Source organism: Micromesistius poutassou (genome assembly GCF_964030765.1).
Source record: "Micromesistius poutassou genome assembly, chromosome: 11".
Taxonomy (NCBI): Eukaryota; Metazoa; Chordata; class Actinopteri; order Gadiformes; family Gadidae; genus Micromesistius; species Micromesistius poutassou.
In genome coordinates this window covers 18,854,239-18,870,592 of record NC_140281.1, presented here as the reverse complement: position 1 = coordinate 18,870,592, position 16,354 = coordinate 18,854,239, and the positions used below count along the sequence as shown (strand labels likewise).

Genomic DNA, 16,354 nt, shown 5'->3' with positions numbered 1-16,354 from the left:
ATGGGCAAACGTCATCTCTTATCCCATGCAATAATGTCTGGCCTTGTGTTTTTTTGTGGACCGTATATATAGCAGTATGTGCGCAGGCCGTTTCACTACCGTATACACAGCAGTATGCGCACAGGCCGTTTCACTACCGTATATACAGCAGTATGCGCGCAGGCCGTTTCACTACCGTAAATACAGCAGAATGCGTGCAGGCCAAAACAAACTAGACCCTTTTAGCAAAGTTGCATTGAAGCTTCATTCATTCAGTTCAATTCATTCAAGATTTTGTTTTTTCCAGGTTATTATGACATTTAATCAATATTTTAGCTGTTTGGAACCCAATGGTCCAGACTACTGACCTGGACGTGGCCCCCAGGTTTCCGGCCCCCCCACCCCTCTCCTTGGACGTGACCCCCAGGGGTCTGGCCACACAGGGTGGTGGGAGGTCAAAGGTCATGGTGCTGATCCCTACACAGGGTGGTGGTAGGTCAAAGGTCATGGTGCTGAACCCTACACACAGGGTGGTGGTAGGTCAAAGGTCATGGTGCTGAGCCCTACACATACATAGGGTGGTGGTGGGAGGTCAAAGGTCATGGTGCTGAACCCTACACACAGGGTGGTGGTAGGTCAAAGGTCATGGTGCTGAGCCCTACACATACATAGGGTGGTGGTGGGAGGTCAAAGGTCATGGTGCTGAACCCTACACAGGGTGGTGGTAGGTCAGAGGTCATGGTCACTTCACTAAAACAATTTGTGTTCAAGCTGTCATCTGCATCCGCTTCAATTGTTTCTAATGAGTCTGTGATTCTATAGAGATAGATAGAACCAGGAGACTCATCTATTTCTAACCAGATGAGTCTAGGAGGAGTGACCCCTCGTTGGCTCCTACCAGAGGCGCTGCGTCTGTTTCAGAGGACACCAAGGTGGGCGTCGGGGTGAGGGGGAGTCGGTGAGTAAATGATAAAATTAAATTAAGCTAAATGACCTTAGCCTTAAGTCTATTTTCTGAAGACAAAAAAAATACTCTGTATGAATAGTTCAACTAAATATACCACGCCCGGTACACTTGCACCCTTATTCATCTTCATATGTTTGGTTTGTCTTTCTCGCCAAACTTGGCATTGCTGAATCGGCCCTATCCTGGTTCACATCTTACCTGTCAAATCGCACTTATCAGGTCACATGGAATGGCTCTTTGTCCAAACCTTGCACACTTGACACTGGTGTCCCTCAAGGCTCTGTACTGGGGCCCCTTCTGTTCTCCCTCTATACCAGATCTCTAGGCTCTGTAATTACATCACACGGTTTTTCATATCACTGAAACGCCGACGACACTCAGCTATTCCTCTCATTCCCCTCCTCTGACAAAGCCCTGATTGCAACGCGCATATCTGCACTTTACAACATCCGCAGGATACGGCCCTTCCTCACAAGGGAAGCAGCTCAGCTTCTAGTCCAAATGCTGGTCATCTCCCGCCTGGACTACTGCAACTCGGGGAATGGGTTAGCCTGGCGATTGTTAGTACTTGCACTTGGTTCTATGAACATCTTTACTGTACCGACGGCGATATATTGTTTCACTTCTTATGACAAATGTACTTATTGTAAGTCGCTTTGGATAAAAGCGTCTGCTAAATGCCCTAAATGTAAATGTAAAATGTACAGTGGACTGTCTGAACTCTTTTCACTCTGGCCACTAGAGGGCAGTCGAGAGATCATGAGTCTGCATGAACCAGCAAGTTCACAAAAGGGATCTGTTTTACATGACATCCACTTTATTGAAGCGATTGAGTGAGTCAATGCGTGAGGGAGCGATGTCTGGGAATGTAAACCTTGTGTCTACTGAGGGAGGGGCGGCATGTGGTGGAGGTTGTTAGTTGTTCCCATGGTAACCTGGTCAGTCACTAAGGTATGCGCGTGATGCATGAGCATTGGTTGTGGCTCCTTTGATTCACACTTATTCTGTCATCGTCATTAACAACTCTATCTATCCATCTTTCTACATGTCTGTCTGTCTATCTATCTCTGCTTGTCTGTCTGCCTGTCTGTCTAGCTATCAATGTATCTCTGCTTGTCTGTCTATCTATCTAGCTCTGCTTGTCTATCTGTCTTTCTGTCTGTCTATCTCTCAATCAATGTATCTGGCTGCATGTCTGTCTGTCTCTCTTTCTGCATGCCTTTCTGTCTATCCACCAATAAATCTCTCTCTCTCTCTTTATATCTGTCTGTCTGTCTGTCTCTCTCTCTTGCTTGTCATCATATTCTCATTCTCATTCACAAGTTGAACACGAGTTGTTCACAAACTTCATTGCCACGTTTTCGAAGGAAGAGGAAGTGAATCAATGACATCAAGGTTCCATTCAGAAGGACAGCGATACTGAGAAAACGCCTTTGGGGAGGAAATTAGGAAATACTTGAGTGAAAACGATGAGCACATGACACGCTGAATCATGCAGCATACATCATGGAGCAAACGATTTACAGCTGAGGATGAGAGGAATGAAGACATGCAATCAATATTATATGTAGAGTTATTTAACACAATCGACACAAGCAAGTTCTACAAACACACCTGGACAGAGAGCTGAGCAGATTGGATATTGGGACAACCAGAGGTGTCCATATCGGGCTAGACATATATGGTAGCTAATTAACGAATGAATTAATAATTGTTTTAGTATATATAAGACCTTATTCTATAAACGTCACCGCGTTCGCGGCGGCCATATTGTTGACATAGTTGACATTCCTAACATATGCGATACACGCAACCTTGTCATCGCTACTTTCCCCGCACCTTTTTTTCCACAATGGTTTGTTGTGTAATCTACGGCTGTTCCAACAACAGCAATAACCATTCAGCACTTAGTTTTTATGCCATACCAGCAGTGAGAAAACGGGAAGGGAAAGAAACTGAGGATTTGAGCCAGCGAAGGAGAGATTTATGGCTGGCTCGAATTAATAGGCGAGACTTTCAGCCGACTACTCACAGCAAAGTCTGTTCCCAACATTTCACCACAGGTAACGTTAGAGTTAGATCGGTCTAGCTCACATAGCCTCACATAGTCTATACATTATTTTATCACAGGGAGTAAGTTGTAACGTTACAATGGATGGTTTCCATCAGACAGTGAAGATCACTTTACCGGCATAAGAGAGGTGCATCTTGAAATTCCCTCTGCTGCCTAGCGTTAATGTGTGCAGTAGTTGTCAGCGCAGCTTCCGTATGAAGGTGGCTGTAGGTCTAGAATTGGAAGGTAGCCTAAAAGGTATTGGAAAGGTAGATGATAGTAATGCATTCATTACATAAACATTATTTACACTGCTTGTGAACTCATGGGCTGTATTACATAAATCCATGTACGTGACGTCCGGTAACAACGACGGGTCCTTGCTTAAAGTATCATAATCCAGTTGATAAGGGTCAACACCACCGATTAAACTCAGTTTGTCTTGATAACGTGCGAACAAATCCATAATATTGATAACTCAGAACGACAGCTCACTTCACTCCGTTCAGACAACTCACTCTCAATCAGTGTCATGTCAACAAAATGGCCGCGGCGACGTAAAAAGAGGCGTGCGAATAACCTCTATACTACATGTGAACACTCCAAAAATAAACAAGATAACACTTTTTGGCGGGATTTATTTGTTTTTATTAGCAGGTTATTTGTTTTTATTAGCATGACGAGACAACCGTCACGCGACCTCCCCATTACGTCTTGTTTTACTTGCTGTTTTATAAATAATAAGCGAATTATACCTTGAAAAATGCAAAGACCATATTGTGTTGCTCTTTTTGTGTTTTTAGGGATAGCATTTTTTTGAATTTCTTGTATTCTTTCCTCTGAAACACTTGCAAAGTGGGACATTTTGCGATGAAAACAATACCCGAGTTTGTGATCTCAATCAATCATCTGCCAATCACCAAGATGGCAGCACGTATGGTGTCTCTGTTCAGTGTTTGTCTGTTTGGTGTCTTTGTTCAGTGTTTGTCTGTTTTAAGAGTTTTTACTCGTTTTTAGTATCTTTTTTGACTGTTTCACTCATGCTTTTAAGCATAAAAGCCTTTTGCTGATCTGCAATTGCTTGATTTCCAACAAGCTGTGGAATTGGATAAGTTTGTGCCTGTCTTTGGAGGCTATCCCATGTCTGACTACTCCATGGGGCTGAAGCTAGTCAGTACCTCGGATTGGCCTCTACTATGGGCTACCATAGATAGCCTCCTCTGCCTGTTCACAGACTTTGGGAGCTGCTGCAGTGTGGTTAGTTTTCAGCCTAGAACTGCAGCAGTATAAGAGCCAGAGGCCTACCTCCACCCACCCAGCCCTGCAGCCTGAGATCTACCTCCATCGACCCAGCTCTGCTCCCAGACTTTGGGAGCTGCTGCAGTGTGGCTAGTTTTCAGCCTAGAACTGCAGCAGTACAGCAGCCTGAGGCCTACCTCCATCCACCCAGCCCTGCAGCCTGAGGCCTACCTCCACCCATCCAGCCCTGCAGCCTGAGGCCTACCTCCATCCACCCAGCCCTGCAGCCTGAGGCCTACCTCCATCCACCCAGCCCTGCAGCCTGAGGCCTACCTCCATCCACCCAGCCCTGCAGCCTGAGGCCTACCTCCATCCACCCAGCCCTGCAGCCTGAGGCCTACCTCCATCCATCCAGCCCTGCAGCCTGAGGCCTACCTCCACCCATCCAGCCCTGCAGCCTGAGGCCTACCTCCATCCACCCAGCCCTGCAGCCTGAGGCCTACCTCCATCCACCCAGCCCTGCAGCCTGAGGCCTACCTTCACCCATCCAGCCCTGCAGCCTGAGGCCTACCTTTCATCCACCCAGCTCTACACCTGGGCCAACTCCATCATGGCAAGTGTTATTCATGCCCTCCTAGTTTTGCTCTGTCTGTCAACATTCTCAGAGTATGAAGTTAACCAGGAGACCCCTTTGAGTGACTGTAACACCATGTTTTATACACCTTACATGTCATCACGCTCAAAGGTTACTGACTGTGCACAGAACTATGTCGGCAACCAAGGGTGCTGGATGTTTGGCATGAGCCTGGTTTCAGAACATAAAAACTTTAAACATCTCCTAAGCCTTCTTCTCCTAAGTAACTGTTTTATCCCATCAAACAGCTCTTGGTCAATCACTATGAGCAGTGACTCTAAGAAAACCAAGAAGCATTTTTATTATACACGCATGTTGAAATGTATTATTGTGTTGATGTTGCTGATGTCAGGAAATGTGCAGCCTAACCCAGGTCCTGTGCCTGATGTGATATCTCTGCAAACCCCTGCTGATTTTTTAAATAGGTCCGGTATTGGTTTTGTACACATGAATGTGAGAAGTCTCTTGCCCAAAATTGATATGGTTAGAATCTGGGCCAAATCAACCAATGCTGATATTATGGTTTTATCTGAGACATGGCTGGGTAGTTCCACTCCTGATAGTTATATATATATGGATGGGTATAATATTTTTCGTACTGATCGCTGTGCTAAAGGTGGAGGGGTGGCTATTTATATCAAAAATACTTTTCAGGCAACAGTACAATTATCCAAGTCTGTGCCTAAACAATTTGAACTGCTTATTTTGAAAGTTGAATCCACAAAGAGCTGTGTTATATCAGTTGCAGGATGCTACAGACCCCCTTCTGCATCAAAGGATACTTTATCCTCATTGTCTGACTGTTTATCATCTATAAAGTATAATGAACTGGTTTTAATGGGGGACTTAAATTGGGACTGGTTAACTCCTGCATCTGATTCTTTTAAATGCTTCTGTGATTCAGCACTTTTGACCCAAATTATAGACTCACCAACCAGGCCAAATAATAAACATCCTGAGAAGTCAACGCTCCTTGATTTGATTTTAACAAATGTTCCGCAGAAATATAAAGCCATTGCTGTCTTTGCAAATGATGTTAGCGATCACTGCATAATTGCTTGTGTGAGAGACACAAAGTTGCCTAAGTGTAAACCACGTATTATACTAAAGAGAAATTTTAAATTGTTCTGTGAACAAGCTTTTTTAAATGACCTTTATCTCTGTGATTGGACCAAAATAAATTTGATCCCAGAGCCCGAGATAGCATTGCAGTATTTTAAATCATTATTGTTAGACATTATAAATAAACATGCTCCTCTTAGAAAACACAAGATTAAAGGACGTGATAACCCGTGGTTCTCAGAGCAACTGTCTGAACTAATTCATGAACGAGACCTTGCTTGGGCAACTGCAAGAAAATCCAAAAATAAATCAGACTGGCAACATTTTAGGTACCTGAGAAACAAGTGTGTCGCCCAAATACGTAAAGCTAAAGCAGATTTTTATGTTAATGAAATATGTGATAGCACAAACAACCCTTCTAAATTCTGGAAGATGATTAAATCATTGTCTTCAGGCACAAGGGACACTGTACTTCCGAATACTTTAAAGCTGAATGATGAGATCATTACAGAAAAGAAAAGTATGTTAGATTCCTTAAACCAGCATTTTATATCTTCTGGTTTGTTGTTTGAGCAGGAAATGAAACAAGATATGAGTCAAGTGGATTACTCTCTGTCTGGTGAAAATGTACTTTGTGATTTTGATCTTGCTCTCATTGCTAAAGAGGAGGTATACAATGCTCTCATTAAGTTAAATACCAAGAAATCCTCTGGTCCTGATGGGTTAGACCCATACTTCTTGAAAATTGCTGCTGAACATATTGCAGAACCTTTGACATATATTTTCAACTTGACTATAGAAACTGGAATAATTCCTAGTGTCTGGAAGTCAGCATATGTCACTCCTTTATTGAAGGGTGGTGACCGATCAAATCCTAATAATTATAGGCCGATATCAAAATTGTCTGCTTTAGCCAAAGTTTTAGAAGGGCTTATAAGTGACCAGTTGAAAGATTTTCTGACAACAAATAGCATTTTAAATGAACTGCAGTCTGGTTTCAGAAAAAAGCACAGTACTGTCACTGCCACTATGAAAGTCTTAAACGATCTCATAAGTGATATTGATTCTAAAGAATACTGTGCTGCATTGTTTTTAGATCTGTCAAAGGCTTTTGACACAGTTGACCACTTGGTCCTGTGCCAGAGACTGCGAGATATTGGAATGTCTTCAAAAGCTGTCATGTGGTTTGGAAACTACTTGAGCGGCAGAACACAAAGTGTTCAGGTTGATGGTGTATCCTCCAAACCTTTGTTGACTCAAAATGGTGTCCCCCAGGGGTCCATATTGGGTCCCATTTTATTTACTATTTATATAAATGTCTTGTGTCAAAATGTAAATGATGCCAAATTTCACTTTTATGCAGATGACACTATTTTGTACTGTTCTGCTTCATCATTAACAAGTGCCATACAAAAGCTACAATCTGCTTTTAATGTCGTTCAGAGTAATCTTAATCAATTAAGACTTGTGCTCAATTCTGACAAAACTAAATTGATGTGCTTTTCAAAATCAGGGAAGACAGATGATGCTTGTCAGATTGTTATACAAAATGAAAAAGTGATTGAACAAGTTTCAGTCTACAAGTACTTGGGATTTTACTTGGATGAAAATCTGTCTTTTAAATATCATATTGAGTGTCTTACAAAGAAACTCAGGGTTAAACTTGGTTTCTATTATAGAAACAAAAGTTGTTTCTCCTTTAATGCGAGAAAAAGACTGATTCAGGCGACTTTTGTATCAATACTTGACTATGGTGATATCTTATACATGCATGCAAATCTCTCCTCTCTGAAAATGCTGGATTCGGTGTATCATGCAGCATTAAGATTTGTAACAGATTTAGGTTTTCGTACTCATCACTGTAGTCTTTATGAGAGTGTTGGCTGGCCTTCTTTGTACAATCGTAGATGGGAACACTGGTATTGTTTTCTTTATAAGGCCGTCCTGTGTGACTTGCCTCCTTATTTGTGTTCTCTCTTGGTTCCTAAAGTCAACACCAGAAGCTGTCGTCTCAGGCACGATAGATTGAAAATGTATACTATTCCTCGTACGCGGACTGTCTTTGGGGAAAGTGCCTTCAAAGCATTTGCACCCTCGTCCTGGTATAAATTACAGAGTCATCTTAATTTGGATTATCTCCCAAGTATGGAAGATTTTAAAGCTAGGATCAAGGACTATTTGACTACTGAATGCACATGTTCTCTCACCGAACGCAGTTGGTGATTATAATGAATTGATGCGATTTGCTGTTATTGTTTTAGCTGTTTTTATGTTTGTTTTGTTGATGTTGTCTAAATGTGGATGTACTGTGCTGCTTTCTTGGCCAGGACCCCCTTGCAAAAGAGATTCTGAATCTCAATGGGATTATTCCTGGTTAAATAAAGGTTAAATAAAAAATAAAAAAAAATCATGGGATATTGCCCAATATCCAGAGATAGCGAACCATCAAATTCAAATTGCCCCATCTTAGGAGGTTCACATGTAGCATATACTAATTGTACAGATATTTTTTTAACTTAAAGATTCTTTCAATATGGCGTTTAAACCATAGCCGATATGTAGAAACAGCAGACTCATGTAAACCACATTGTACCTTGACCAGCATAATGTTTTAACTAAAAAGGAAATAATTGGGATCAGTCAACTAAACAAAAGATGATATGGTCATTCACCTAGTGACCATTTTGGTTCTAAACGCACATGTACTGCTGTCAAGGTGCACCAGAACCAACATGGCCGACAGCTGAATAAGGCCTGTATTACCTTCCAAGAAACAAAGGCTTAGGAGACATTTGTTCTTGGTGTGCAATCCTCCTTCCTCTTTCTTGGTTCCTTCCCTTTTCCAGAGCAAAGGGACTTCCAATATTGCGTCAGGAAGAGGTTGGAAAAGGGCTACCCTGTTAGAGGTAGAGAGAGAGAGAGAGAGAGAGAGAGAGAGAGAGAGAGAGAGAGAGAGAGAGAGAGAGAGAGAGAGAGAGAGAGAGATACAATAGATCAATATATGTATATATCTATACATACATATAGATTAGTGCTGTCAGTTGAACACGTTATTAACGGTGTTAACGCAAACCCATTTTATCAGTGTTAATGTTTTTAACGCGAGATGATTGTTTTTATTTATTATTATTATTATTATTATTTTTATTATTATTTGTTTTATTTGTTTTATTTTTACCCTTTTATTGATGGACAGTGTTACATTGTCTGAGAGATGATTTGCTCCAAGTGTGAATGACTGCTCCAAGTGAGAATGTTAGTGTGAAATTGAACACTACAGTATATGGCAATGCATGAAAAAAGTGAAAAGATTCACTTTTCCATGTTGATAAGAGCATTCAAATGAGAAGAAATAATGGGACAAAAAGAAATCAAGGGACATTTAGAATAGATAAAAATGTGTGATTACTTGCGAGTTAACTATGACATTAATGCGATTAATCGTGATTAAATATTTTAAACGTTTGACAGCACTAATATAGATATATAGATATACATATAGATCTACAGACAGAGAGAGTGAGTGAGTGAGTGAGTGAGTGAGTGAGTGAGTGAGTGAGTGAGTGAGTGAGTGAGTGAGAGAGAGAGAGAGAGAGACATCACTTCTCCTTTTCACAATATAAATATCCCTCTCCTGCTGAGAGTGATCAGTCAACTGGTCTAACGGTAGAAGAGCATCAACACCACATCTTCTCTGCCGTCCTCCTGTCTATTTCTCGATTCGACTTCTCGTTAGCTGCAGCCAATCAGAACCAGTGAAGATGACGACCTGTGGCACGGTGACGAAGAGCCTGCTGCTGCTGGCTGTGGTGGTCGCTATGACCGGACAAGGATCTGCAGGTGAGAGAAGGACGATGATGACGATGGGGATTTAGGTTCTCAGGGGACGCCCCGAGAACCAAGTTACAGACTGCCGTCTTACAATGTGAAAGTAAGTGAAAACTAACTCTCTTCCTGTCTTTCCTTCAGCAGTGGAGAAGCTCTCTGAATGCTGCACCAAGGTGACCAAACAGCAGATCACTGAAACCATCGTGGACTACATGAGGCAACAGAAAAACAATCACTGTGTCAATGCCATCATGTAAGTGACCAGCCATATGGAACGAATGCGTTCTTCAACAGAAACATCTCTACCTTTGAAAGCATGTTAGGATGTGTGTCTTCGTTTGAAGGTGTGTGAGGATGTGTGTCTTCGTTTGAACGCGTGTTAGGATGTGTTAACCTCATGGCTCAGACGACTGACGGTGTGTCTCTGTGTTTTGCGTAGTTTCCAAACAGAGAGCGGTGGTTTCTACTGCAGCAAACATGATGAGCGCTGGGTGGTGATGAAGGTCATGCAGCTTAAGTAAGTGTCTCTCACTCTTTCACTCACCCACTCATTCACTCAAATATTCATTCATTCACACCCAATTTAGGAAAAACAAAATCTAAGTCTCTGTGTTTGCGTTTCACAGTGCAAAAAAAAGAGCAGCATTGGCCTCCACCACCTCCCTCCTGAAGCTCATCACCTCCACCTCCTCTCCTCCACCATTGGAGAGAACCACCGGCATGCCCTCAACGCATTATACCGTCCAATAGAAACGCATCTTATTCAGTGCCGGCCAATGAGCTCCAAGATGGCTGACCAGATACTTTTTGAACTGCTAGAATTTTTTTTTAATTTAATTTAGTACTCCAAATATACAAGCATTGTTACAGAGTAGGATAAGGGCCACACATTAATTTTTTTGAATGAGTTCTGAGTTTGAATTCAGAACTCCAAAAAAAGAATGACATGTGGCCCTAATCCTCTAATGTACATTGTCAACCCGAAATTATTTAGGTTATTTATTACATTATGATAATATAGCACGACATTTAAATGTATTTTCAAAAGAGAGTCCTATTTATTAATTGTATTTATCAATGTCAACGCATTATGTTACATTGTTGTATTGCTGTTTATCTATAAGTTCACTGGATTTGTTGAAGGTTCTAGCTATTTATTAATTTATAAGTTCTTAGCATTTTAATATTCAAAAGTCTTTTGTGTGTTTGAATATAAATAAAATATTTCCTATTCTATAACCTGACTCTCTATCTTCATTATTTCATGATTTGTCTTTTGGCGTCTTTACCCCAATCTTTGAAAATAACCTCAGCAACTGCCTCCAAATCAACCATCACTTTATTACTGGTAAAATATCTAAACATAAACGCTTATATATTTGTATTGAGCATATGGACAGGTCAGCCTCAGAGCCTCTCTCTCATGTGTCTCTGTCACATCTGGCTCTGCTCCTTAAGTTATGGATTATTGGTTTCCTTCATTCTGTTTTTCTGTCTTTACATTTACCTTTTACATTAAGGGCATTTAGCAGATGCTTTTATCCAAAGCGACTCACAATAAGTACATTTGTCAGAAGGAAGAAAAATATAATATATCGCTGCCGGTACAGTAAGGATGTTCATAGAACCAAGTGCCAAGCACTGACAATCACTTGGTTTGGCAGGACGTACAACATACAATAAGTTATATTACACTTATGTCACTGAGCAGCACCTTCAGTGATGCGACACCCGCGGTGTGTGGCGGAGAGGTACCGCAGGACTTTCCATCCTGCAGCAGTCAGATTCTACAATCAGCACCGCTCTCGCTGACACACACACACACACACACACACACACACACACTCACTGCCAATACATATGCACAAGTGCACACTGTTGTACATAGTCCATTATTTGTATTTGTATTTTTTTTTTTGTATTTTCTTATTGTATTTTGCACTACTGTCATCTATTATTTGACCTATCCTCTTTGCTGCTGTAACCCTGCAAATTTCCCCACTGTGGGACTAATAAAGGAATATCCTATCTTATCTTATTACTGCCATCAATCAGGCCTGTATTGCCTTCCAAGAAACAGGAATGGAATAAGAGACGTCATTTTTTGGTATGCAAGCCTCCTTCCTCTTTCCTTTCTGAGTTCCTTCCCTTTTCCACCGCAGTGTGGGTCCCTTCGTGGTGGAAAGGGGCTTGAGAGAAATGAATGATACATCCAAAGAAGGGCTTCCCTATAGAGGGGGTTAGGGCATCTGGTTCTACCGGTAGACTGAAGGCAATGGGGACCGAAACCCATTTCTTTGGACTGGGGGTCCAACAGCCTGTCCACGACACTGTGGCTGCATGTCTGTCATGCCCAACGCACACAGAGTGTGGGTTCATGCAAAGCGCTTGTAGTGGGACCCGGAAAAACAAAATGGAGTCATAGTGTTTCAATGGAACGAAGCACATTTTACATTGAGGGCATTTAGCAGACGCTTTTATGCAGAGTCTGAGTCTAGGTGAACTCTGAACAAGTGAGTCTAGAGCACGTGGAGCACGGAAAAGCAAGGCTGCCTTATTTCACTGTGTGTGTGTGTGTGTGTGTGTGTGTGTGTGTGTGTGCGCATGCGCGTTGATGCCCACGCAAAAACTCAAGCACATACACATATCCCAGCCTGTGCCACAGAGGCACACATCTGTTTTCACACTGATTTGCTGTGTTATTTATCTCCTCCTTCACAGCACAAGAGATCCATAAAGAGAACGCTTCTTCAGTGATGAGATCAGTGATCAGAGATCAGTTTTCACTGTAAAAATTCAAATTCAAATTCACTGTAGCAATGAGGTACATGGAACGTGTTGTGTCCTAGGGTTTACGTGGTGCGTCATTGACAAAGATTCTATGATGCATGACCTCAACTCGACCTCTCCCTCACCACAGCCTCCCTGACACCCACAGAATGGCTGTCATACTTCAACATGTTAACATTTACATTTACGCAACTTACAATAAGTACATTTCTCTGTAGAAAAATAAACGACAATATATCTCTGTCGCTACAGTAAGGATGTTCCTAGAACCAAGTGCCAAGCACTAACAATTGCTAGCTTAACCCATTCCCTGTATACAACAAAGATAGCTAGGATAAGATGCTACACAATGCTACTATTTTTAAGTGCGAGGCGGTACAACATACAATAAGTGCGTACATTAAGTGCCAGGACGTACAACATACAATAAGTGTGTACGTTAAGTGCCAGGACGTACAACATACAATAAGTGCGTACATTAAGGACCAAGTGCGTAAGAGGGGGATGGGGGGGTTAATGAGCTAAACTACACGTTAGGTGGTCCACTGAGACCAGCCCACCACCCCCAGATCGCCACTAACAGTGGTCTCTCACTCAATAATCCATGAGGGTCAACTGTGTTTGGACGAACAGAACAAAAGTGTGTAAAAACCATGGGTGGAACAGTCTTGCCATCGTTCCTCCCCCCCCCACCCAATGATTTCCAAACAAAACATCTGTTTTATTTCATAAGGTTCAAATGACATGTCATTCAATGTCACTCCAATGACTCACTGATTAAATTCTGCGGCCTATCTTTATTATTTCAACTGTTTTAAACCTAAATATACTCTGTGAGAACCAACAGCTCAGAAGGTGAATTTCCACCAACGGAACTTCTTCTTTCTAGGTCTGCTTTCTGACTGTCTGTCGTAGATCCTTCGATCTGCAGGGAACTCCCAAATCGTTAGCCTCACAGCATGATGAGTCATGTTTGAAGGTTCATCTCGTATTTAGCGTCTAAAATGCCAAATAGATGACTTAGGCGGATGGTGATTATGGAATGTAAAAAGCACTCTGACTGGCTTAGGATACAGCCAATGAGGCACAGTGAATCAGCAGTGGTAGGAGAGTAGAGTTAGGTGAGAGGTCACAATTTGGACAAAATATGACTCAGAGGCAATTATGCTATGAAACTAATGATATAATTATGCTGAGAGGCTAATTACATGCTCCTTTTAGAGGAGGTTTTGATTCGGGCCTCTTGCTTAAGGATGCCTACATGCAGGCTGTGGACATCGGGGATTGAAGGACCTGGGGGGGAATCAAACCCAGTACCTGGGGGTGAATCGAACCCAGGACCTGGGTGGGGGTGGGGGTGTCCATCTTCTCCCCACCAACTGGGAGCAGAGGGACACCCTAGCCGCTAAACCTTTGCCCCTATTCGACTGTCATGCATGAAAAAGCACATTGTACGCCCTTATTTGGACGTCAGTTTGAACGTGTGTTTGTGGGGGGTGAAGTGGTCGGGATGCTCATCACCAAACACCCAACCTCCCCCGGGAATCATCACAGAGTGACTGAGAATCTGTCAATCAGACGGGGTGGGGAGGGACCCTTAAATCATTCTGATGGACTGTCTATGCTAATGAGGATACTAGCATCCGTGTTCCTGTGAACACATCGTTTGCCGAGGTGGAGGATAACCGCTATAAAGTGTTGGGCCACACGAGCGTCATGCTGAAAGAGGCAGATTAAACATGTGTGTGTGTGTGTGTGTCTGTCTGTCTGTCTGTCTGTCTGTCTGTCTGTCTGTCTGTCTGTCTGTCTGTCTGTCTGTCTGTCTGTCTTGCTGTACAATCCCTCTCAGTGATTGACAGTGACGGGTTGTGTAACAGTCTAAATATGTTTATTTGTGCACGGCATACATATTTCCATTCCTCTGATCAGCTACTTGCTTGACACGTTAAATAGAACGTGTTTCTGAAGGTTCTGAAGCAAACAAGAACTGTCCGGCCTTGAGTCGAAAATGAAATTAAGTGTCTCTTGGGGGAGGCGGGGGGGGTAATCTGTCCCACATCCTGAACATTCGAAGTCTGTGTGCAGTTGTTCTGATTATAGACCAGTCCAGTCATCTCCAATCGACAAAAGTCCCTGAATCATTTTATTGACTTCTTCTTTTGTGGTCGGAAGATTGAACACATGGCGAGAAAACATCCGAAAGGCACGCTGACGGAGTCTTCTGTGGTTTCACCCCGCCTCCCACACACACACACACACACACACACACACACACACACACACACACACACACACACACACACACACACACACACACCCTCCTCATTCAGCAGCAGTTTGTTAGTTTAGTTTTTTTTTTAACTTAAAATGTTAATTTAATTAAGTAAACCTCCCTACGTCTGCATGCACTCAAGGAGAAGATTAATTTTTTTCCCACTTTAGATTAGATTAGATTAGATAATCCTTTATTAGTCCCACAGTGGGAGAATTGCAGGGTTACAGCAGCAAAGAGGATAGTGCAAAATACAATAAGAAAATACAAAAAATACAAATATAAATAAAATACAAATACTGGACTCAGTGACAACAGTGTTAGTGACAATATTGTTTGCAAGTGAACCCACTAACCAAACCGATACATCCTGATGAAAAGATTAGAAAGATAGATACAACCTCATGAATTAGTTAGTTAGGTTAGCCTAAGTTTTCAGTTTAAAGTTATGTTTAGTTAGTTAATTAGATGAGTTGGTAGCCATGGTGTTAACCGGTCTGAATCTGGGGAAATTCCAGTGAACTATTTTTAAAGATCTAGAACCATAGGTCAGCAACACAACCCTGTTTCTTCAGAATTTATGCAAGAATGCTGTAGGTGACTGCGTTCATTTGTAATGGAAACAGCCTATTCTGTAACGTGTGCGGTATTGTCACACAACACAACACAACACAACACAATTTCCATTGCTGTTCAATGTCATGCAATGAGGTGTCCACCATTGTGAACCACCATTTCCTGGAAATATTACAAATGGATCACAAGGTGGCAGGCGGGTCAAGCTGATGACATCGTGCTGTGTCACAGGAGTTTGTGACATCAGCACATTCGACCTGCACACTACACACCTTACTGCAATGTTCTTGATATAGAGTTATTAAACTGAAATGAAAAATGGAAACACTTACATGAGCTAATACACTTTCCATTTCTAAAATGATAATGTTAATAGTTTATAATAGTGGTCTTTGATAATTAATTACAATTATATAATTTGTTTAAACATAGATACAATCGAATGAAATTCCAGACAGGAAATTTTAGAGGTAGATTTATAGTTTGAGAGAAAGATAGAGAGATAGATATAAATGTAGATATATCGATAGATAGACAGATTGTAAGTATATTACTGTGGATCATGATCATATGGTCATGTTGTAAAGTGCTAACTGTTGCTAATTCATCCTTAATGAAGAAATAAGGGGAATTAAGAGAGAGAGAGAGAGAGAGAGAGAGAGAGAGAGAGAGAGAGAGAGACGTCACTTCTCCTTTTTCACAATATAAATATCCCTCTCCTGCTGAGAGCGATCAGTCAACTGGTCTAACGTAGAAGAGCATCAACACCACATCTTCTCTGCCGTCCTCCTGTCTATTTCTCAATTCGACTTCTCGTTAGCAGCAGCCAATCAGAACCAGTGAAGATGACGACCTGTGGCACGGTGACGAAGAGCCTGCTGCTGCTGGCTGTGGTGGTCGCTATGACCGGACAAGGATCTGCAGGTGAGAGGAGGACGATGATGACGATGGGGA

The 16,354-nt window shown here is 42.0% G+C and overlaps 2 protein-coding genes across 3 annotated transcripts in view; both read left to right on the top strand.

Moving 5' to 3' along the window:
- The first annotated feature begins 9,489 nt into the window (after window positions 1-9,489).
- Window positions 9,490-11,057, top strand: LOC311355635 (uncharacterized protein). Of its 2 annotated transcripts, none has more exons than XM_084475433.1 (4): window positions 9,490-9,774; window positions 9,907-10,015; window positions 10,202-10,279; window positions 10,389-11,057. In XM_084475433.1, the coding sequence occupies exons 1-4, from the start codon at window positions 9,696-9,698 to the stop codon at window positions 10,510-10,512; spliced, it is 390 nt and encodes a 129-aa protein (XP_084331559.1). In that variant the 5' UTR covers window positions 9,490-9,695; the 3' UTR covers window positions 10,513-11,057. The 2 variants fall into 2 exon arrangements, with proteins under 2 accessions (XP_084331559.1, XP_084331558.1); XM_084475432.1 differs by having other exon boundaries at window positions 9,499-9,774; window positions 9,904-10,015; window positions 10,389-11,048.
- A 5,104-nt stretch (window positions 11,058-16,161) lies between these two features.
- LOC311355734 (uncharacterized protein) overlaps window positions 16,162-16,354 on the top strand; it is a 1,661-nt gene continuing 1,468 nt past the window's right edge. Inside the window, exon 1 of the mRNA XM_084475550.1 lies at window positions 16,162-16,324. Within this exon, the coding sequence (XP_084331676.1) occupies window positions 16,246-16,324 (79 nt within the window). The 5' untranslated portion in view covers window positions 16,162-16,245. The remainder of the gene's footprint in view (window positions 16,325-16,354) is intronic.